This window comes from Clinocottus analis, unplaced genomic scaffold (assembly GCF_023055335.1).
Source record: "Clinocottus analis isolate CAN_PGR_092001 unplaced genomic scaffold, fCliAna1.0.p SCAF_21, whole genome shotgun sequence".
NCBI classification, from domain to species: Eukaryota; Metazoa; Chordata; class Actinopteri; order Perciformes; family Cottidae; genus Clinocottus; species Clinocottus analis.
This window is the reverse complement of record NW_027175943.1, coordinates 3,568,963-3,593,810: the sequence shown is the minus strand read 5'-3', so window position 1 is coordinate 3,593,810 and position 24,848 is coordinate 3,568,963. Positions and strand designations below refer to the sequence as shown.

Below are 24,848 nucleotides of genomic sequence, written 5' to 3'. Positions count from 1 at the left end.
CACGGAGAGGCTTCAATGTCGGACAAAGTCGCTTCGCTTAAAAATTGCCGAATGCCGGGTTTTCTCCACATGGCTGTGGGAGGGATCCTGACTCCAAACTAGGCTCCATTACATCTTAAGTGATGGAGCCCTTTGGGTCCCTCACAGCTGGTGTGCCAACCAGAAACGTCCTATAAGATAGGCCGAGGTACGAGGCCAGTCTGACCTGTAGATTCTCAAGCTCAGGGTTCCTATAGGACTTTTCTGGTGCGGCAGCTCTATTCCTCTAACACTGGGATCAGCTGGACTGGCTGGGTACGTGCTCTCTGTGACTTGTGTATGTGTGTGTGTGTTTATTTTTTTGTTAAACTTGTCCATGTGCCGAGATAAGAGCGCTTAAGCCTCGCACACACGACCTCACCGCACTCGCAGGCTTTCGGCTCGCCAAATGAGTTGTCCGGCATTTTCTCTGACAGCCGCAGGACGAAGTCAAGACGCCGTTGGTTGTTGCCTTCTGTCTGCCTCACCAACAAAGAAGAGGGAGGAATAGATGAGTTGCTTTCAAGGTGAGTTGGTAGTGGGAAAGGATCCTCTGTCCAAAGCTGCTCCCTAACCTCGCCTTCCTGATCTTGGAGGACCCGTATTGTGGAATACGGCGATAGATATACGAGCCAGAATCCTATTCATTTTACGCTGACTGTACTCTATTGAGGGGTCCGTAACTTTTTGTTTACTAAAATGTAGAAATGTCTCCGGACATGTGTGACCCCCAAGATGTCGAAAAAATAGATACAAATTCTCGTTCTGGAAGTCTGGAAAAACAATGCAACTTATGGTGTTAGAATTACCCCGAAAGCTTTTAGCTTGAGGAGAAGATGAAGGGCCGCCTCCTTTCCCCCGGCCTCCATGATCAGGGCGCTCCACTGTTATCTTCCCCCCCTCCGGCCACCTCATCCACCCCACTCTTCCACTGCCTCACTAAGGGCTTCTTCGGGGTGCTGCTTGCAAGTCGGGGCTTCCCGTGCTTGGGTGAATGCAGCCGTGCATCTCTTAAAACACCCTCACCTCCGCTGCTCTGAATTCACAGTCGCACTGTTCTGACAGCCACAGCTCGCTGCAGCCTCCTCCCTCTATTTCTACTTCCTCACCCGCTCCCCCACTCCCTCCATGCCTTCTGCGGTTTGGACAGCTGAAGAACCACCGACTGCTCTTCATGCACACGCATCTCTCTCTCTACTACTGTGTGGTTTTAATGGGATCCCAGCAGGTCACATCTGTGGTCCTGCAGCAGGTTTGAGCACAACCCCACAGACTACGTTTGCTTGTTGAGTTTGCAAATTGAGATTCGGTAGGTTTAGCCGACGTGATCGCAACTATTCTAGCTCCCACGGATGTGAAATCGCACCCCTACTGCTGCTCATCCCGTCTTCAGATGAAGACGGTAGCGGTGGAGTCGTACCTCAGCATTACCTCGTCCACAGGGCATCAACACATGTAGAATGAAGTTCAAAACAAAGTCCATGCATTTATTAGGAAGCTCAATGTGTTTAATTCTCATTGGCTACTCTCCTCAATAGTGAGGGTTGTCCCACGATACAATATACTTAAGTCCTGATACGATATTATCACGATATTGTGATATATTGCGATATATATTAGCTTTTTTTTTCAACCGCAAATTGTCCCCAAAGGAAAACCTTTAACAAAAAATACATTGATTTTACTATTCTCGGACCAAAAACGTTTAGAATTTATTAAATAAAAGATCGATACTTGGCTTCCGTGTTTCGATACAGTATCGCCACGCAAAATATCGCGATACTATGCTGTATCGACTTTTTTCTTTTTTTGGTGGTGGAGTATTTGCTTGCAACCACATTCTAAGGTGTTCATGTTATTTTGTCCACCTCTTTACATGGATGTTTCATTGCCACCAGAGGCTAAGTCTGTCTTCTCATCCGTGGTCCCACGTTATCATCAAAACTCTCAGTTATTATGTTTACCGGGGTCAAACCCATCCGATTCCCTCGACTCAGTAACGGTAACCACGAATAGTCCCGCAGTGGCGGAGCTCCTAAAGTAGGTTAATGGACCAAGCCGAGTGTAGTTACTTTCATATGCTTGATTAATTATGATGTACATCATTCTAGTTTCCGAAGACACGACAAGGGTGACGGAATAATGTGTCACCCAGAGAGCATAGCAATCTGAATCTGCTCATTTCAAGGAAATTAGTTCCAGCACAAAGTCGAATAAGAAGGGCTAGTTGATGAATGTTGGATTAAATCTTTATGTAAACATGTTTACTGTGATAAATCATGATACGAACACAAATTCTATTGTATTATGACATGCATATATTTGCCTTTTGATCTGTATTTCAATCTGCATGCCAATCATGAATAAAGAATTTGTTTCTCATAAAAGACCATGAATCTCTTTTTTTTAAATAATTTAATTGATGTACTTACGCAGTGCCTTTCATATTTCATTATAAAAAAATATATTATTATGTACGTATTGCTCATTTAAGATGAGTATGAAATTTGCTTTTAGAAGAAAGACGCTCAAAATATAAGCAGACATACGCTGAATATATATAAATGTCCTTTTAATAAACTATTGTCTCATTCATTCCTATCATTTAAGGTTTACTGTGTGCTTAGTATTTCTCATTGAATACTACATTATTTCATGTATACACTGAGATTTCACAAAATGTTTGGTCATGAAAATCCATTGGTCAGAATGTGTTTGAACCCCGTTATAAACTGGAGGCATTGTGGTAGTTTATGATAGAAAAAGAAGTATAAACTGCTTTTACCTGCAGCTTGTGGAAAAAGATGGTTTGTGTCAGTGTTTGACTATTTTGTTGCTAGAAAGCTGCGTTGAGGGAAAAGGGGGGGTCAGGGGGCTTCTCAACTGCTTTTGAGTAATGTTCATGTAACTTGGTTCTGTTTTCTGGGAGAGGAAGGCAGAAGCTCCAGAGACCTGTGTCTGCCGTTGAGGGTCACTAACAGCAACAGGTGCATTGCACAGTCCATAAAAACATCTCTGGTTCGAGGGGGCTTGATTGACACCCCTCCTCGCCACTCACAAGCCACTTCCCCCTGCCAGCAAGAGACTACCCCGCCTTTTAAACCTTTTTAGGGTCAGAACCTGATACCCATGCTGTCGGTTCCCATACTTATTGGGGTGCGGTCACGTGTGACACTTTTGACCAGGAAAGGAGCACCGGACCAGCAGGGTTTTCTGGTAGTGGGAGCACCACCTCCGCACAGGCACCTCGCACCAGTGGTTCTTGCCCTCACGGCGCCGTCTGTTGCTGATTATTTTTTTTCTTTCTATAAGCTGAGGGGGACGTGAAGTCCTAACAGAGGCTGCGCCATGACGACTGTCGAAACCCATATGACATATACCAACTCCTACACGGTCAACGGGGAAGAGGTGTACATGACCCAAGAGGACGACTGGGACAGGGACCTGTTGCTGGACCCTGCCTGGGAGAAGCAGCAGAGAAAGGTAGGTTTGGATTCGGAGGCGTATGCTTGTGCCGCCGTGCGTAATTACGCACAGATTGACCCATGCCCTCACACTATTAATACGTTACTTTTTTCTACATTTTAACATGACAAATGGTATGTATGGTTTCAAAATCACCGGTTTCCCCCCCTAATAGTGCAAAGTCTAAAACAGCCCAACGTTAAACTGGGTATGTGCCTTAACCGTCCTCGCACCTGGCACTTCAGTCCCACTGGAAGCTGTGTGGGCAGATATTTTAGGCCCTGGAACTTTCCTCAGTGTTGTCTTTCAGTGAACATACCCCCTTGCCTTGCGAAGACTGTCTAAATATAATACCACCCTCCCCAGGCTTATGTCTGCATTTTAATTATGAAATACATATCAGTTTTCCAAGGTTTTAAGTTTAAATCCCGACACTAACTAAAGTGACGGGAGAGAAACTTCCATTTAGTCATCTGGATTTAATTCACTTTTTCAGAGGTTGTAGTCCCGATATAAGAAGGTTTAATCATGTGTAATTTAAATTAACAATATACATTAACACGTGTATTTCGTCACGTTACTTATTCTTAATTTAATTATTATTAAATTAGTTACATTATAACTAGAGCTAAAAAAATAACCTAAAACAACCCAAAAATATTCCTGGAAAAAAAACGTATTTTTTAAAACCGGATATTGACAGCCATACGAAGTTAGCCGTTGCCTAGGCGACCAGCTGGTCCTGCCGCGTGGAGCACGAGCTTAACAGGTGCGTTGAATCAGAGCTAAAAGTCAACTGACGCGGGTGACGTCATGCCGCTTCAAAAACGGGACAGAAACAACATCAGCAAAGGTGACTATTTTCTCTCGACATATTTGTGTAGTTGTTCACCTGACACACACACACACACACACACACACACACACACACACATTGTGCGCGCGCCGTAGTGTGCCACTCGAGATAAAAGATATTATCACCTTTTCCTGGTTTGTTAGTTTAACAAGTAGCCAAAGCAACTGTTTGCTTCGGCACGGCCGCCATTTTTCTTAGAAGTGACCAGAGCTGCATTCCCGAGCTGAAAATAGCTATCGGGTAGATCATCACCAGATTCACCAGCATGTCTTGTTTAGAAAGATCTTTTTCTGAGAATCACACATCATGATATTAAGATTAACAAACTGCGTTTTGCTTTAACACAATTAATTATCATGTTGTCTTATTTGTGTTTGATTCACTTGAGCTGTTGTCTGTGTCAATATTATAATATAACTTATATCAAGCGGAAGATTAGCTCACTGACATTGAATTTGGATCACAGAGCGAAGATAAACACAAGTTTAACAGTTAGACAGCACTTGCCATTATTTTAAATATCAATATTTCAATGTGTGTATATACAATAATATGAATTAAGATGAATGTTGTAACACTTGACCAGTACAAATAGCCACTTCCTGTTACGTTGCCATCTTTTATTGGCTAAACAAGAGCCACAATTTGGGAGACAGGTTGAATTCTTTGTTGTTCTAAACCTAATGTAATACTTTTTTGGAGTAGTTTTTGAGTATTTCAGGAATGTGAAATGTCTCCAGAACAGTGTCAGTGTTGTCAAAAGACGTTTGCTGTTGTTTCTTTAAATGATGGACACTAATCGGATGATACAGACTCTAATATACAAATATTATAGAAATATCATTTTCAAGAGTCTTTGGCTCGATTTTTTTAATGTTGCTTTTTGCTTCAATTTAATTTGCTTCGTCTGTCAGTTGGCCAAATGGCTGCAGTAAAAATAATCAGACATGTTTTATGTGAAGCATGCAGATATAATACGTCTAGACCAATTTATAAAGTTTTATTTTTGAGCTTGTGTCACCACAAGATAATTTACCGGCATGGATTATCTCCTCTAATCTGACCTAATCCAATATCATGTAATTTAATCTAATCTAATAACACCTAATCTGCACTATTGGAGCGTGGAACAGAAGCGTATTTAGATATATTTTTATGTAAACAGACATGTTCAGATGTTACTTTGCGCTTTGCATCTGCAGAATTGTTCCGTCTCTGCAAAAATGTCCCCGACCTACAGAGCCGGAGCTCTGTGACAGGCTGAGAGACCTCAACAGATGGTAGCAGAGAGAGAGAGAGAGAGAGAGTGAGATCGCAAGGCTGGTAGATATACAGCCCGGGTTGGTTTCACAGACCTACAAATAAACATCTTCCTAAAAATACTTTTCAACTTGCTCCGCTTCAACCTCCCTCGGTCCCTCGTCTGTCTTTCCTCCAGTCAGGGCGAACACTTCCTCCCTCCTCTCTTCTTAATATTTCCCTTTTGTATCTTTTTCCATGTCACACCTTTTTCTTGTTCTTCTCATTTGTTTCTCTTTTAAACAGAGTCATTCTCGTCTTTTCTCCCCCTTCTTGTCGCGCACCTGTCAGTGTTTCCAATGTAAGACGATATAAAAGGCCTTGAAGGACCTCGCACGGCCAAGCACGCCGCTCTCTTTAGTCCTCACCTCTCCACCTCCCAGGGGAGCAGGTCATCGTACCCGGTTGCTCTCCTCGGCATGTACAATCTAGCTTAAGGAGGTGATATCAGCCCATAAATATAGCCAGTGCATCATTTTGCAATGTAATGAATATGAAAGGAAATCTTAGTGCCACCTGCTCTCACCTCCTATCCCGGAAAATTTCAGTAGGAAAAAAAAGCCGCTCGTCACTTGGTGCGGCGGCGACGTGTTTGTCAACACACAGTGATGCCGAATCTGATACTAGACTTTAGAAATAGTGTGTGTGTGTGTGTGTGTGTGTGTGTGTGTGTGTGTGTGTGTGTGTGTGTGTGTGTGTGTGTGTGTGTGTGTGTGTGTCTGAATTGTACGTCTTGACACATGGGTGTATATATGTATCATGAAGCAGCTCTTGGGAGATTACTATTGAGTTTCGGGGGACAAATCGCGTTAGCTATCGCATCCATCAAACGCGAGTCAGATGGAATGAGATACCAAAGGACAGAGTGATGAGACTCGGCTGCGTCTCGTCACATCCCGTCCTCAAAGCAACCGCAATCCTGGAAAGAAGAAGGGCCGGGTTGTCAGTTTAAGTCAGCGAACCGGCCCAAAAGTCGATGTTTTCATGAACTCCCAAAGCGCATTGATGTCGACCTCGCCCCGGATGCTGCGCTGATGGCTCAGAGAGGTCTAACCCGAGCCCATCTGCAAAACATAGTGAGGGTGGGATCAATAGCTGTTTGAAGATCAACTCTCATTCCAGAGCTTTGCTCTCAAAGGACCGGCCGTAATGTACATGTGGCTATTTATTAGAAAAGCACTATGTTAAGTCTGCTTGTGCACAGCACTGTAGACCTTTCATGAAATCCATGCTTCAGCCATAATTAGTACCTTTCTTTTCCTTTTTTGTGTATCATATAAAAGCAAAAGGAATATTCACATAAAGTGTTCCCCACTGTGACTGAAGTCATCTTCTGTTTCACATAGTTTGAGAGTTCAGCTGCTTGCTAAGTGGCCGCCTAGCCAAGCTTATGTTAGCAATAACCTATAAATACCCATTACATAGGGTTATCAACAAGCTTATGGGCACAGCTGACCTATTAGCCTTGCACTGAATGATTAGAGTATTGACAGATCCTCAAACCTCCTTCTCTTCTCCCGATGTCCAAACTGATGTTTGCCTGAAGGATGTGTAAAAAAAAAGTCTTAGCTATGTAATGATGGGTGACGCCATTGATATGTGATATATTTAGCAAAGAGGTCAAAGTCACACAGGAAGAAAGTCACAATAAAATATGATTTTTGAGTTGGTAATTTAATATTTGCTCAGCTAAAATACTAAATTATCTCTCAGTCTCATGAGCAGGTATCATGCAAATTGAATGATAACACAAACGACAAACAGTTTTTGGGTTATTGTCCATGATTAACAGTACAAAAATCCATTTTATTCAATTCTTATCTACTCTGTTCCACGGGGGCACAACAGGAATGAAGTGGCCAAAAGACTGATCATCGCCAGCTTCAAGTGTTATAAAGTTACATCCCAGTAATGGGATATTTATCCACTCAACCGAGTGTAATGTCCCTCTGTGTGGGCGAGGAGAGAGCTGAAGGTGCTGCGTAATCAAATCTATTCTCGTCTAATCTCATTCTGCACTTTAACAGCTCAGCCAGCAGTGCAGCAGCCAGACGGGGTCATTGCTCTTCACCTGTACCTGACGGGTCCTGAGGCAATACTAAAACAAAGGGGCAGTGTCGGTGTACATTGAGGGAAGCGTTTGCAAACGTTCCTCACTGGATGACAGCGCTATGTAATTGTAGCCCGTGGACATCTTTCTGTAGATAGTCATATAAGGGAAAAACTGTCCAAACAAGGGATTTGAAACGCTTCCTTGTGAAAGACATTTCTGCCTGCAGGCCTCCTAATGTTCTGTGCTTTTCTATTAATATTAACAGCACTGCATATAGACTGTTAGGGGTCCTTCTTCGCTCTGTTAATTTCCTTAACTAAACACTTGTTACGCGTCAATCTGTCGAGACAAACCTAAAAATAGTGAAATCACGTTGCCATTGATAATTTGTGTTCCCTTCACAGTGGGAACAAGCCGCTTCAGAGTTATGTAGCATATAATCTGCTCTCTTATCTGGGATGGGTTGGGTTTTTTTTCCCCCAGGACGAACGTACACTGATCTTTTTTAAAAGGGCGCGTGAGGCAGCTTTCCTTCCTCTCTGTCTTAATTTGCACCATTAGCGAAGAAATCCCCACTTTCGGCCTTCTCCGTTTCTTTGTGGCCGCTGCTCGGCCGATCGTACCATTATCCCAAGATGCAACTTGGCATCTTCGAGTCCCTCCTATGATTCCCTCAGTCAGGACCATGTGATCGCCATGCAGGAACAGTTACACTGTCTCGCTGATCTCTAGATCTCTCCAGCGCATTGCCACTCGCCGGACCAGTGAGGCACTCAGAGACTTATTTTTGGGGGGAATGTGGGATTTTCTGATTTCTGTATTTAATATATTTCCCCTTTGTAAACAAACTAAAACAAGACGGGGATGGCAGGAAGGACTCAAACAGCCAGATGGAGTCCTCCTCCATCTCTTTCTCAAGAGAAATAAACAAGACTATGACTAAGATACGTTGGAACAATCTTTACGTGAATAGCTTTCATGAAGCGACAACCGTAATTGGCGTTTATCGATTCAAACAGAATGTTCCTCCAGAGTTTATTCCAGGTGAAACAAAAGCATTGATCGGTGCAGCGCACTGCGTCCGTGTTGTGTGGAAGACGCAGCGACGAGGTGTACGAGGGTTAGATGTAAGTGGAGAGGTGAGAGAACTTGCAGTCAGATCAAATAGCAGTTGCTATTCCAGAAGCCGTGTCCATGTAGGGAGGCTTCTATAAACTGCTTTAGTGCAGGAGCCCTGGGAGGCCGTAGGAAGGGCTGAGGAGTGTGTGTGCGTGTGTGTGTGCGCGTGTGAAATTGTCTCCATTCACTGTATTTTATGAGTGCACGAAGGAGTCGTGTGTTTAAGTTCTCATGAGGATTCGAAGACACAGTTTGAAGACAGAAAAAATTCTTGCAGAGTGTTTTTTTTAAATGACGGAAGCGAACACGCGATACAAGCGCGGCGTCGGAGACCACCGGGGCGGAAGTAGAAATAATGATTGATGGGGCTGTGAGGGCGGCCATTTTGATCAGATCAGAGCAGTCCTGTGGGGTCTGTAAATAGAATAAAAGGTTGGATTAGTGAGAGAAAATTGCCTGGTTGAAAGAGGTGTTAGTTCCATAACAGTATATATGATATAATATGCCGTTTTTTGGTGGAGACAAACTAAACCAAAGCTCCAATCATCCCAGCGTATGAGGAAGCAGAAGTCTGTGACCTCGGTAACAAATGACACACAGAGGATAGCTGGCCTGCAAAATGTCCGTTCGGGTCCTAATGGTGTCGCACTTAAACGTCGCATTCACTACGACTAGTGTGTTTCCTTTCAGTAATGAGACGAACTGAACACTGACCCGTCTTTGTATGAAGAAAAATCAACCCTATGTTGTGTCACGCGAGGGATATTTATAGGCAGGTGGGAGCAGAAGTTCCAGTCGTCAGTTTGACGTCTGCTGAGATGATGGGTCTCTTATAATAGGGCTGAGGTCATGAAGATATCGATGTGTGCTTCGTCGTGGCGGAAAGAGCTGCGGTCGCTCCAGTTGAGATAATGAGTAGAAGAAGGCCGTCATCTTTGACTTCATCCAACCTCCAGCTGTAACTTCATCGCTAAAGGGAGCATTTGAACGCACCGCAGGGCGGCGAGGGGGCGTCTGTTTGAATTCTGTGTGCGTTTCATGTAGACTGAAAGACGTTTATTAGCTGTTGCCTCGGGTGTTAACTGCCCTGTACGAGCGGCTAAACCAGGACTTCCTGAATGGCGAGTCGGACAGCCGAGGCCATGTGCATGTGCTCCATCTGGTCTTGCTTCAGTTTCACGACGTATGAATCGCACAAACGAGATTGTGAGTTGAGACAGTGTTGAGTAGAGCTCTCTGAAAGCAAGGTCGTCAGGGGCTTGGTCCTTTGGCTAAATGAATGCTGGGAAACCTAGCCGGGCTCTACGTTCCTGGAGACAGCGTTACATCAGTTTCACACATAGGTGCTCATGCTCAAGGCTCCTGTTCAGATGGAATCAGCTGACCCGAGATCTGCCTGGACAGTTTTGAGTCTTATTTCAGAGCAAGCTTGCCTTCTGAAATTAGACACAACCCTCCTCCTCCTCCTCCTCTCAACCCGTCCTCCTCCTCACGCCAGCCATAAATCCTCCGCAGCCACTTACGCCAATTTGTGTCTCCGGGGCTTTATTAAATGACAAAAGACTTGCTGCCGCCGTCAACCATGAACCTGTACGCTCACCTTTTTTATTCTCCTCCATCGATCACACACTCGGTCAATTCATCTGATGGCTTGCGTAACAAGAGAGGGGGCGATGGCAGTACGGTGTGAACAATGAAGGATCAGGATGCCCCGTGTGTGTGATTATGGGTGATTATGTGTGTGCAGCGCAAGCAGGAAAGAAATGTGGCTTATTACATTCGACCTTACTGAAATTTGAAAGTTTCAGTGGCAAAGAAAATTGCTTTTAACCTTGTTGGTGACTTTTCTGTGTTACAAAAAAACCCACTGTGCTCTGGATTATTCAATTAAAAACAGTTCTTTCATGAAGACGTCATGTCTGTATCCATGTGGCAGAGCTACTTCTGGGATGGCAATGCACCACTTTGGTAGAAAATTTGCAGCAAAGTTTTGGAGGGATTGCCTTGAGATGTCTCATACGCATTCGTGGTGGCCAGAAGATGGATCCCCATGACTTGTTTCTACTGGTTTATGACAAAATGCCTTCTGAAATACTTCCATCAGCTTCAGTTGTACTTAGTTTTAAGTGCTAGTTAGCCATTATTAGCATGCTAACACGCTACGCTAGGTTGATGAACCCAGTTAGTCATTGTCGGCATGTTCGCATACTGCTCACAGAGCTCTTAGTCTTTCTGCTTTCCTCATGATGCACGAAGCAGAAAAACTTGAGTCACATATTTTTGAGGAACTCTCCCTCCCATCATGTGCAACTGTGATCCCGCTAAGCCCCCAAAAACGGATTACCAACATGCTTGGTGAGCTGATACAGGAAGCAAAATTTAAAAAAAAAGCCAAAAACGAGTTAGTTGTGTTCTCTAAATTATCGACTTCTTACGATCGTTAAACCCCCCAAAATGTGAAAGGTGCTCTATCGTGTTCCTGCTCTTCCATTGCTGTCAGCATTTCCGGCGCCTCTGACACACACACACACACACAGACACAGACACAGACAGACAGACAGACAGACGGACAGACGGACGGACGGACGGACGGACGGACGGACGGACGGACGGACGGACGGACGGACGGACGGACGGACGGACGGACGGACGGACGGACGGACGGACGGACGGACGGACGGACGGACGGACGGACGGACGGACGGACGGACGGACGGACGGACGGACGGACGGACGGACGGACGGACGGACGGACGGACGGACGGACGGACGGACGGACGGACGGACGGACGGACGGACGGACGGACGGACGGACGGACGGACGGACGGACGGACGGACGGACGGACGGACGGACGAGACGACTGATTGAATAAATTGTGTGTATCTGCGTTGCGGATAATGTGGTGCAGGGCTGTCGGCTGCAGTCCCCGTGCATCCATGTGGCGCACGCCGTTTAGTTCTTTTTTCGCGGTGACACTCCACTTGTGTGCTGTGCATCGATGTCGGATGTCTTCATCGAGTCGCTCGCGTTAAAATGCCACGTGTGACGCTGTGGGAGCGGGTGTACGTTCCAGAGAGGAGCCTAATATCATATTCTGTTTGCACAAAACTCCTCCATGAATATTTAAAATCGTTGGTATTGTTCTCACGGTGTCGGCGGCCGGAGGACTTTTGTCTTTCATCGCATGCTCCACCTGCTCCCTCACCAGCTGAAATCCCCTGTGCCCACAGTAGATCTCACTGGCATCTGGCACGGGGATGCCACAAACACACACACACACACACACACACACACACACACACACACACACACACACACACACACACACACACACTTCCACTAGCAGAGGTGTGCTAGGCCTTTTATCCTCTAAACACGGGCATAAATCCATGGGTTTGGACCCGGGCCTCGCGGTGCCTGGTTGTCAGCGGGGTCTCTGGGATATTAGCTCGTTAATCCTTTTATAGAGGTGTAAAGGACGGCTGATAAATTGATGTTGGGGGTTTATATACTTACAGCAGCCGATAGTGTAACCTGGACCAGCTGTTCACTTAATAATAACCATTTAGAGATGGAGACAAAGGTCTTCCTGCATTACCTGAAGTGACCTGTTGATATTTAGGAGGAAGGAGAAGTTGCTTGATTTCCTCTTGGTTCTCACTTTGCTTTGTTCCCCTTTACTCACAGAACGACGTCCCATGGTACGCTGGTCGTATTTTATTAAAAACTGATGGCCTTTGCATGTGGAAGTCGAGAGGTTTTGTTTCAGTGGAGCAAGAAGTTTGTCGTACCGTTGTTTCCTCAAGAAAAAAAGTACACACATTTGTTGGTTTCATTCCAAGACGACACAAAATGATCCATCTTTACGCTAATTTGTAAAAAAATACTAATTAATCTGAGCAAGTAATAGTGGTTAGTGGTTTCCACTTGGTTTTATCTTTTTTAAAGCAAAGTAGTGTCTCCTCTCAAACCCTTGTCAAAACTATACATGTGCATGGGTTGCAAGAACTAGATCGAGAGCAATTTTCCATTAAAGATTGTTGAATTTGAATAGCTTTTAGGGGCATAAGGACGATTTGGATTTTGTCCTTTGTTCCACTTGAAAATGATGAATAGTAATAAAAGGGGTGAGTTCCGGTCGCCCTGTTAGCGGTTGTGTTGGCGTTTGTGTACCCGTCGACCTTTTGGCTCTTTTGTCGTCCTAAATTGTCCTTGTGACTCCCAAGTTCAGGGCTCCGGGTCTGTTTTGAGGGGTATTTAAAGGCCACACAGGAGGAAGAGGAGGAGGAGGAGGAGGGGACGCTCCACCTGTTGTGTGTTGTAACTCCTCTGCCCTCTCCCTTCACGATGGTTCCTGTCACTTTATCGGCCGATGACGCTCGGTGGAAGAATCCGCAGCGATTGTTTAGCGAGCGCTCTGACGCATGAAGCGGCTGTCAGACAAGAAGTCAAACACACACGCACACGTCACACAAACGTCACCTGTGAGTGACGCAAACGCTGCCATCGAATGTCCGCTCCTCTACTTTGTCTTTGATGAGACGGTTCCTCATTTTACTCTTTTTTTTAAAAATATATATGGGTGTTTTTTTATATTTATATTTAACATTTAATTTCTTTTTTTTAGTAAAAGAGATTTTTTCTTATTATTATTATAGAAAAACCTCTTTATGGTGGTTAGTTGTATTAAAAAATAGTAGAGATTTTGTGTTATGGTTGTTAAAAAATTCTTTTTTTTTAATGCGAATGGTTTATTGCCATAAGATATTGTATTTATATTATTTGTTCACGAAGTGGGGAAATTGTAAACAAGAAACAGTAAAACAGTAGAGAATCCACAATAGGAATATTATAAATAAATGCATTTATATTGCACCAGTTGAAGTGATTTAAAGTGACCAAAGTGATTGAAGTGTTTTTTTATTATTACTGAATATGGTTGACTCTCTTTGTGAGAAGCCCCTTGATGGATGGTTGAGCTCCTGCTGATGTTCGGCGGCGGGGCGGTTTCAGTCCATCAGCGCCGACAGACGAGCTAACGATGCTCTTTCCCTCCGATCCGCTCGTCTGCTGGCAGACGAGCTTTGCCGGTTCCGTTTTGTTCCGCTCGCGGCGTCCCGCTGAGACTTTGAGGGGCCGATTACTAAGGGAAGTCGCATGTCAGCCGAGAACGTCAATGACACTGAAAGAGTGAGAGAATAAACAGCATTTTATACGACTTTGAGAAGGAAAACACGTGGAGTTGTCTAGAGGATCATTTACAGTGCAACCTGCGTACTCACTTTGAAGTTATATATCGCTTTATATGTATAAAGAACCAGTAAAATTATACACATTGAACATCTGTAAGAGTGGTAACTTCTCTCAAAGCCTTTATTGCTTCAAAGAAAACCCAATAAATGAGAAGAGCAGGCGCAGCACCTTGTTGTTGTGTGTTTTTAACAATGTGGCTGGTTGACATCGGGTGCTGCAGCTTTTATCGTTGTGGAGGAAGGGCGGAGAGGTTTCCCTCGTTACTGTGTGATTGACAGTGTTTCTGCTCCAAAATATTACCACAATGCGGCTTCTGGGTTTGGCTTAAAACCACTAGTTTTAAATTATTTCGCTTTTGGAGATTTATGCGTTTATTAAGTAGGTTTTGGTGTCACTCCAGATCCCTGCGACACTTCAGCTATATCTACTTCTGAAAGCATATTTAGTTTTGTGTACCGGTTCCAAGTACCTTAAAGACTTTATTTAAAACGAGCACAGTGTTTTTTATTCTTCTATTTATCATGTGCTGCTGTTACTGTGTACACTGACAGCACGTGAGCGGTCTGTGACTTCTGAACAGGTGTGTGACATAAAGGTAGAGTGGACAGGTGTGAATGGAGTCAACCTTGGAGACTATTTGTACACTGGCAGTGAGATATAAATACCTGTGTTGTATTGAGATGAGGCAGGTTGATGTTAAACCCTTTAACCCGTTCACAGCGACACATTACGGAGCAGGAAGTTGTTATTAGTTATTAGTTATGAGCTTTTCGGCTCAAGCTCTGAAAAGTGCTTATTTCCATTATTTCTTAAGCAGCTTCCAACAATGCAGGTGTAGAAACAATGCTTTATTGTTGTCATCAATATTAAAATGTGTTTAGATTGCTTATTAAAAGGTTTGAACTCGGGTTGCACTATCGCTCTATTTTGTATTTAAATTGCAATAAGGCTGCTGTTTTCAAACCGCAGGAGGCGCAATACTTGTGAGTGAAAAAATGTTATTTAAAATAAAATAGTCAAGTCATGTTCTAGAGACTTCAGGAAACATGTTTGCTACAGATTCACAGCCTGATCGTTTCAATGTTGTTCATTATCACTTGCTCTAATATTCTAAATCTAAAAATAATCGCAATTTTTAAAACCGAACGGTTCTGCACAAATACAAAAAGTGATGAGACAACAAAACCAAACAGGAGGTCGAGTAGAAGAGAATTAAACAGAAAACCTTTGTGTGCATCTTAAGTGCTCCGTCAGGACTTATTTTATTCAAACTAACTGGACGTGAAGGAAGGAGGTTATGGGCTGCCAGAAAAGTGTCCGGGCTGAAGATGAACCTCCAGGATATTTAACTTGACGACAATAGATTTCCCAAAATGCATGGCAGCAGCAAACGCTTCTGAATGGACCCTTTTTAAGGCTTTTTTTTCAGTGGCTTTAGGCCAAGAGCTAACACCAAATGTCTTGAAACACTTGAGCACGAAGTAAAGGAGTAGCCGGATGGAATTAGCTCGCAAGTTTTCAAACCAGATAAACACACACCCGCATATTTCCCTAATTGGACCTTCCGTTCCTGGTTTGAAGGTGCTAATTAGGGCAATCAGCTACCGAAGACGTGTATAATTAAATCTGCACACGCCTCCGAGGCGAAAGACTGGACACCAGTGGAGGAGGCTGGCAAGGAGGTGAGGTGCAAATTGAGACCATTCTGCGGGTTTAATCAATTATCCGCCTAATTAGCATAAACATAATTAGGTGTATTTTTTTTCGTAGGATGATCTGAGACAGAGGTTACACTTGTCTTCTCCGTGTGACTTTAATGCCAGTTAGCTGTTAGGTCTGTCCGCTCGGAGGTGAGATCTTGCTCACATTCGGATCCGATCAGCCAAACAGATTGAGTTCAGATCTCAGTCAAACCGAGCAAAAGGGAAGAGAGGAGTCATGTTAAGTTACTGCTGATGAAATATCCACATTTCCTCATTTTGCAGCTTCAAAATAAACGCTTTTTAATGAACAAAGTAACAGTTTTATTGTGGAAAATGTGGTTATCAGCATTTTTAAAGCTGCTCCTTAGCAATGAATAATATATCTGATCACCTCTGATCGGGCAGGTCCGCATGGAAGTGTTTGAAAGCGCATATTTGGACACATCTGGCACATCCGATCACAAAAGTCTCGTTAAGAAAAACAAGTGTAACCAACGGCCGGAGAAACTGAGCTCTGTAAGTGTAAAGAGCACCTTTACATAGCAGGAGTAACACTCCCTGTGGGCTAATCACCAGGTCAGCCTGTGTGTGTGATGTGTGATACTGGCACCAGAGAGGACTGAGCGGTACATACCTGTAACTTAACAGGAACTGCAGGCGGCCATTTTGTGTCTCCACACTGGTGTGAGTTTCATCACTGTTAGCTGGACAGCAGCCGTTCAAACACGGAGCAAAGAAGTCTTGACTTCATCGTGAAAGATGTATTCTTAATTAAACCCACATATGTTCTGGTGACGGTAGTTTATGCTTCATGGCTACATGTTCTGCAGCACAAGTTCGGTCTGTAAAAGTTATTTTTGTCTAATTTTGCCTCCATTTACCAAAGAAAAAACAACTCCTTAGTGTACAACATTACCATTTCCACCTAAATATATTATTTGTTTCTACTCCCAAAACTACATCAGGGCTCCGCTGATATTTATTATGAAGTGCAGATGTTGAACATGTCTGTTGTGTAAAATGAATCTTACTCATGACTGCCCCTCTGAGGCCAGCAGCGGTATCTCCACCCGGCAGTTGCATCAGCTCCTGACTGACAGCCGGAGCGGGCTGACATTATTAAGAGCTCCGAGCCCTCTCAGACGGGAAGAGGGAAGAGGGGTGTGTGTGTGCATGTTTGTGTGTGTATGCATGTGTGTGTGTGTCAGCTGTATTGAGGTTCAGCAGCCCTGCTTCCCCCTGGGAGGGAGGGGGGGTAGTTATGACAGGCATTCAGCTCGGCCACTGTGACCTCATTTTACAAGCAGGACCTGTAAAAAGCGGCCGAGAGCCCGGCCAGACCGACAGGTGTGGACAGACAGAGGAGACACCGGGGGGGCGATGCCAGGACGGAGGGTGACTTCATGCCGGTGGACTCTGTCGACCACCACCGGCTTTTAAAACAAACCCATGGGATGAGATAATAGAGCATTAGAACACAGAGGACTAGAAATAATAGCTTCACTATCCTAGGTATGGCACATAATTGTTTTTTTCATCCCACGGTGCTCCGTTAAGCACATTTGGATTCAGTGCATCCTGGATCATGTTTGTGTCTCCGGCTTTTTATGATGTCAAATGAGTCCCGTGATTTCAATTACCTCTCGTTTAGTTTTTTTAACAGCCTTCCCTTTGATGTTGGCGAGGCGTCGCCCCTCTCGTCTCACTCACACTTTCTCCAGTTATTATTTTATACGTCGCCGTGCTCTTCAATCCATTCTTTCCTTCTCTCTTTCCGTCTTGGACTCTTACAGTTCACCTCAGGAATCCTGCCTTCTCAGCTGTCCGGTGGTGTCCCATAGCGATCCGATTTAGCATCCCCCCCTTCACTTTTCAGTCTTTTCTCCTCCTCCCCCTTCTTCTACTTAATTTAGCCCCCACCTTCCTCCTCCCTCCCTCTCTGCTCCTTTGGCTCCCTGCATCCTTCCTCATGCGCACACCTCGTCTCCTCGCCGACTTGGCCTAGTGGCCCGTGTGTGCTGGATTAGGAGCCGGTCTAAATTTGGTCATGCATGGCAAAGGAGGCGAGCACCTGCTGGGACCCCGGCTGGTTGGACAGGCGGCCTCTCGTCCTCTCCAGACCCTTACATCAAATTACACCGGGGCCGGGGCATTCCTCCACTCCTCTCACTCCTCCACTCCTCTCACTCCTCCACTGCTCCACTCCGCCGCCTCTCTCTTCTACTAGTGTCTTTCTTTAGCCTTCAAATTCTGAAATTTACTTTGAATCCAATAATGTTTCACAGATGGGACGATGCGTTCTTCTGCCCAAATGTTGCAAAGTTTCCATCAGCAGGTAGTGACAGAAGACACTAGTTTATATAATATAGTATTATTATAATATAATGTAGTTATAAGTATTATATAAGTATATGAATGTATATCTATATAAAATACTTATTTGCAAAGTAACTACAGGTGTCAAATGAATAAAATAATGTGAATAAAAGTACAACATTAGTGTACATTCCAGCTGAGTGGTTTTACTTGTACTGGTTCCTGGTCTTCAAACGTTAGGATTACATAATCTCAAGAGCAACTGTCGCTCTTCAGTAACTGGAGACGCTGAACAGCATTCCTGTGCTGCTCCCCGCAAATCTGATGCTTTATGATACATCCAACACGTGCATTTGGGTGTTTGTGTTCGAGTGTAGATTTCATAATAAAAAACATTGACATTTTCTTTTTTTATCGTTTAGTCTAAAATTTGTAAAATTAGAGCTCAATTTGCTTCTTTTGCCCAACCAGCAGTCCAAACCTCAAAGACATTCAGTTTACTGTCGAGAAGAGCATAAAATAATCACAATAGATGAACGAGAACGTGAAGCTTGACTTCTGTTCATTTTCTGTCAATCCGTTCATTATTTCAGCTCCGAGAGGACGAGAGGTCACTCGCGTGGTTTCTCTCCGTCAAGCACACCGGTTTCGTTCCCCTCCCTCTCCTCCTGTCACTCGTCCCTGTCTGTCTCTGGTGCTTTGCGTCTCCGTCAAGATTGATCCACGGTCACGCTTCAGTGCTCATGGAAGAACACAAATACACAACCACACACCTGCACATGACGAGGACGAACACAATCTGACTTCCAGAGTGTTAAATGTCCTCCTGCTGTCATGGAAATGTACGCTCTCACCTCTACTGAGCACAAACCGGGTTGTATTGCTGATTTCTCTCTCTCTCTCTCTCTCTCTCCGTCTCTTCGCCCACACCATCATCTGTAGTTAGTTATTCAGCTCATGTACTTATTCTGCTTCTACTCCCACTCATCCTCCAAACGCTGGCAAAGTTGTGGCTCTACAGTAGCAGCCCTGACGCACACTCACACGCTCATGAATGTGAACACACACACACACACTCACTCCCATCCCATCTTCACATTTGAAGCTAAACGCCATGAAAGCTTCTCAAAAATACCATTCAGAGATTGATTGAATGTCCTGATGGAACCAATTGAATTGTCCCCGACGTGCACGACTGACGCCATTAGGCAATTTTCCAGACAGACTAAAGCAAGCACTCATCGGCTGAGAGCCATTTCCATCCCGTCTGCTTTCTGCCCGCCGCAGCGTTGCCTAAACGAACAGTTTCTGTTTCCAAAGCTCAGATCTGGCTTTTGAAAGACGCAGCGCCTCCGCTTCAGAAAATGTTCAACGCAGTTGACCGAAGATGGGATTTTGTAGCAGGTGACGTCCCGGAGAATTAGCCCCAAATTGCTGTACAACAGCAATAGAAATCAACAATTGAACAATATGCTCCAATCCAATGCCTTTTCTGTCTTTATTCTACTGTTTTTGAGCTGTAAAAGATTTAAAATACAAGACGCCAAAGCCAGAAATGTTGTATAAACAGGATGAGTACCGAATTCTATGTCGCCGTTAACCACATTAAAAGTTAGTCGTTTCTCCAGAAACAGAAGTAACATCCAATAATATTTTTTTTTCTTCAAATAACTGATGTTTTAAGTAAATACCTGTTGTTGTTGTTGTTGTTGTTTCCATCTACGTGTAATGTATATCTATGAAAAAAACACTGCACTTTGCATTTACAATGTTAAAGTGATTTTTGTGTTCATCTTGTAAGTCTCACGGGAATAGACAAAAAGACGAACCATCAAAAAGACTAAATAATAATACAAAGCGGGAGTCAGATTGTTCTGGTTCAGGACGCTGAGTCCAGCTGACGCACACAGCTCGTGTCTCACCGTCAGCAGCCGACTAACAACGGCTCAAATTGAAGTGGACACTTCCTGCATCGCCAAGCAGTTTTGTCCCGGCTCTCTAAAGGGAAACGTGTGTGTGTGTGTGTGTGTGTGGCAGGTATACTCATAGTGCTTGCTGTCAGTGTTTTGTCATGCAGTCAGAAAGGTGACAGTCTCTCTCTCTCTCTCTCTCTCTCTCTCTCTCTCTCTCTCTCTCTCTCTCTCTCTCTCTCTCTCTCTCTCTCTCTCTCTCTCTCTCTCTCTCTCTCTCTCTCTCTCTCTCTCTCTCTCTCTCTCTCTCTCTCTCTCTCTCTCTCTCTCTCTCTCTCTCTCTCTCTCTCTCTCTCTCTCTCTCTCTCTCTCTCTCTCTCTCTCTCTCTCTCTCTCTCTCTCTCTCTCTCTCTCTCTCTCTCTCTCAGACCTTCACAGCTTGGTGTAACTCCCACTTGAGGAAGGCCGGGACACAGATTGAGAACATTGAAGAGGATTTTAGAAATGGCCTCAAACTCATGCTGCTGCTGGAGGTCATATCAGGTGGATCTCGTACACACACACGACAAATTTTAATAACTGATGCTCTCTCAAATGCTGAGGACTTAATAGGATAGAAATTGATTTTTCCGTCATCATTTTAACCTTAATTCTTCTCGGTAACATTTTACTCCTTGGAATGATTTCAGAGCTACATCTCAAAGCAACGCAGGTGGTATGAAGTCAATTCTAATCCAGTTATGGAAAACAAACAGTTTTCACACCTGGTGTTGGATCACCCATAGGACTGACATCCTAAACTACACATATAATGTCTCATGAAAAGCTGTTTTTCTGCTTTAGAAGTACTGAATAGTTACTTTAGTCGTGCAGTTGCTTGGCCTTCAAAATAAAATGTCCATCAACAAATCCTCCTTAAGGCCATAACCTTTTGACTTGAACACATAATTATGTGTATATAAGTAACGGTGTTTTAAACTTTTCAAGGTGAGAGGCTGCCCAAACCCGACAAAGGCAAGATGCGTTTCCACAAGATCGCCAACGTGAATAAAGCTCTGGACTTCATCTGCAGCAAGGGGGTCAAGCTGGTGTCCATCGGCGCTGAGGGTGAGAGCCCTGCTCTGAATAACAACGCTCCCTTTTGTCATCTTCCTCGCTGCGCTGCCTATTTGTGGCTCTTCTAAATTAATATACCAAGGTCACACACCATATTTGCATTTCTCGGATGTATTTTGAGCTCCAGATGGCTGAAGTCCACAGCAGACGAGACGGAGGAGAGCAAACCAACTGGGAACAAACTAAACACACATGCTTTCATTTATCTTAAAATACTTGAGTTTACTCGAAATATTGGAAACTTGGATTACACACTTCAAATGCTAATCAAACTGTAGTGTATTAAAGTTTTTATTTCTAAACACTTATTGAATTAAAATTAAATATGCTATAAAGTAGTGAGAACTGAAGAGACAAAACCAACAGTAACTGGACTTGAGTATATTTAAAATTTACATTTTTTTACATAATTTTTCTTCATTCTCATCGCAGTCAAGATGCTTTTTGAGCCTTCAGGCCGCGAGAAATTGAACTTGTCTCCACAGCAACGGCCTCAAAGGGCCTTTTGTTTCCATACAGAATGTCTGTGAACGTCTCTTACCCATGATTAATAACGTGTGTGTGTGTGTGTGTGTGTTGACAGAAATCGTTGACGGTAACGGGAAGATGACCCTCGGTATGATCTGGACCATCATCCTGCGCTTTGCCATCCAGGACATCTCTGTAGAAGGTGTGTGTGTGTTTATAAAGTAATATTGACTTTTGTATAACGTAACATTAACAACACAACTTAAAGCTACATGCTTATTGGTCGAAGGTTATTATGCTGTTTGGTTTTTGTAAAAAATTAAACAAACATGTCAATTAGTGTCTCTCAGGGAAGCTGGGAGATGGAGTTTGTTATTACAGACTAGCTGTGTCCCCCTCTTTCCAGTCTGTATGCTAAGCTAAGCTAACTGGTTATAGCTTCACGTGTTCTCATCTAACTCCAAACACCGTTGAAGACGACTGGCGATCTTCACCTCGTGTGTCATACGAGCAACACACATTTGTCTTTGTTGTGTCGCTCACAATCTCACACGCTCCTAATGTGGAACAAAATATGCAGTAAATCACATTATACGATTCAGTCCATTTCCCTGAACTTCATCTGCACCTCGTGTCCCTTTTTATACAACCTTCATGTCGTCGGACAGGTTTAGCTCCCAATAAATTATTGTTTATAAAGTCTGAGACCTTCCTCAGCCTTCTGACCCTCACCTTCATCTTCTCTAACTCCTCTTTTATTGCTACCGGTCCTCAATATCGTCTGCTGTCATACATGCTTGACTTCCTTTGCCATCAACCTCCTTCTGACCTCTCGTAACACATCTTCTCTCCTCTGGTTCGGGAAGCTTTATCTGCAGGAGCCTGACTTTAAAAGTAAAGTTTTGTTTCAAACAGACAAAACACTCCTTCAGCACCAGATCTTGATTCTAGACGTGGAGCTTTCTTTACTTATTTATCCACTTTTCAATCTCAGAAAAGACCCTCTTTCCTCCTTTTTTAAAAATAATTATACTGCCATTTCCTTCTCCAGAGACCTCTGCTAAGGAGGGCCTGCTGCTGTGGTGCCAGAGGAAGACCGCCCCCTACAGGAACGTCAACGTGCAGAACTTCCACATCAGGTGGGTCGAGGACGCCGAGCGGTGGCGTCACCGGGAAGTGCAGCCATGTTTTCTTTTTTCTTCTTGGATTTCATGTTTTCCTCTTTGTTTTTCCCGTGTAACATCCTCCTCCCTACATGTAACATCCTTCCTTATCTGGTTTTTGGTACCTTTTTCCTCCTTCACCCTTCATGAAACTTCCTTTTCCCACTTTTCCCTCCCCCGCGGTGCTCCGCCTCTTCTCGTGGCTCAGTTGGAAGGACGGCCTGGCTCTGTGCGCCCTCATCCACAGACACAGACCCGACCTCATCGACTACTCCAAACTGAGAAAGGTGACCCGCCCTCCCTTCCTAGTTATCCTTTCTTCCTCGTCTCATTCGCTTTATTTTCTGTCTTCATTCTGAATTATGATGGTTGTCAGTCTTTCTATCTCAAGATATCTCTTATCTTTCATTTAATTATTTTCTTTGCATTAGAAGTCACATACTGTGAAAATGTTTAGTATCCAATCAGGTCACAAAGCGTATTTATTGTATGAATGAAATTGGATTTTGAAGGTAAACATCAATACCAGTATGTTTAGATTACGACTTTCTGATATTTTGTGCTGAACATGGGAATTATATTATTTGAACATTTGCAAAAATAGAAGAAGTAGTTTCAGTTTGTCTTCCTGCTGTGGTCGCATCGCAAAGCGCACACATGTTGGAAACAATAGAAGAAGAAAACAAAAATGAAATCCACACACACACGATTTAAACATTGTTTGTATTGATTAAATACAGTGTATGACTCCTCAGTGAGCGTCACGGCTATGGCCGCTGCGATGACTCTTGTGTGACGTGCAGTGCACAGCCGTGTGTGACAGCAATGTCGTGTCCCCGCAGGACGACCCCATCGGTAACCTGAACACTGCTTTCGAAGTGGCCGAGAAGTTCCTGGACATCCCGAAGATGCTCGACGCTGAAGGTGAGACTGCAACGACAATCAGAATGACAAACATCTGTTAGTGCCGACACACAGCGGTGTGTCGGCCGTAGACACAGGAAGTAAAGAGGAGCTTCAGACTTTAACCATAAGTCATTAGAAAACTATGAATCAATCAGTTGGTCATAATGTTTTAAATGTGTGCTTGCATTTTATTTATTATTTTTAAAAATTGGGGACATTTTGACACTTTGTTTGGGCTTTTTCCTCACCAGGGATGACTGTTCAATTTCTTTTTATAATATTTCAACGTTATTATTTCTTCCTCCCAGATATCGTGAACACACCCAAACCCGACGAGAAGGCCATCATGACCTACGTGTCCTGCTTCTACCACGCCTTTGCCGGCGCTGAGCAGGTCAGATGGTATTTTGTTTTCATGATGTCGTCATATATATTCTATGGTTTTAATATATATATTTTCAAAAAGGCTCTTTGGAGCGTCAGTTTGTTTCCAACAGTGTAAATGTGAAGTAAATGTGTATTAATTGTTACTCTCCCTCAGGCGGAGACAGCTGCCAACCGTATCTGCAAGGTGCTGGCCGTGAACCAGGAGAACGAGAAGCTCATGGAGGAGTACGAGAAGCTGGCCAGCGAGGTGAGAAACCGCTGCGCCCGCCTCCGCCCACGCTCCGTCTGCACATCCTCCTCTGCAGCGACGCGTTAGCGCGCCGCCAGTTTACACCCGAGGTTTTTTTTTTCCCTGAGCACCGACTTCACACGACATACCGCTAAAAATCCCGGGAGAGCATTTGCTATATACAGAAATGTAGATAATCAATTTTTTATAAATAACCTGTTATGATCAATGTAACAGCATGTGCAGAAAAAGGCAAAGTTTTTAACAACAAAGTGTTGTGTGTTCCTGGATCTGCATCTCAAAGTCAAGACGTGTTCTGCTGTTGGAACAAAGTGTGGCAGCGATACATATTTTCCTTAATTTAATTAACCTATTGAGTCTTATTTAATTCATTTGCTTTTCTGTTGAATAAGATGCTAAAAAATAATGACAAAGGGCATCACAGCTTTTCACAGACACAGCGTTTGGTCTTAAAACTTCAAAGTATTCGGCCTTCACAGTCCTACATACAGACGTAGATTTACCTAAGTCTAGACATTCGCAGGACCGTTCCAGGAGAAACAGGCTGAGAGTTCATAACACGCT

At 43.9% G+C, this 24,848-nt stretch overlaps 1 protein-coding gene across 1 annotated transcript in view; it reads left to right on the top strand.

Moving 5' to 3' along the window:
* The first annotated feature begins 3,197 nt into the window (after positions 1 to 3,197).
* actn3b (actinin alpha 3b) overlaps positions 3,198 to 24,848 on the top strand; it is a 27,451-nt gene continuing 5,800 nt past the window's right edge. The window contains exons 1-9 of the mRNA XM_068587564.1: positions 3,198 to 3,501; positions 20,423 to 20,537; positions 20,982 to 21,101; positions 21,694 to 21,780; positions 22,630 to 22,717; positions 22,950 to 23,028; positions 23,584 to 23,665; positions 23,956 to 24,041; positions 24,189 to 24,281. Of these exons, the coding sequence (XP_068443665.1) occupies positions 3,367 to 3,501; positions 20,423 to 20,537; positions 20,982 to 21,101; positions 21,694 to 21,780; positions 22,630 to 22,717; positions 22,950 to 23,028; positions 23,584 to 23,665; positions 23,956 to 24,041; positions 24,189 to 24,281 (885 nt within the window). The 5' untranslated portion in view covers positions 3,198 to 3,366. The remainder of the gene's footprint in view (positions 3,502 to 20,422; positions 20,538 to 20,981; positions 21,102 to 21,693; positions 21,781 to 22,629; positions 22,718 to 22,949; positions 23,029 to 23,583; positions 23,666 to 23,955; positions 24,042 to 24,188; positions 24,282 to 24,848) is intronic.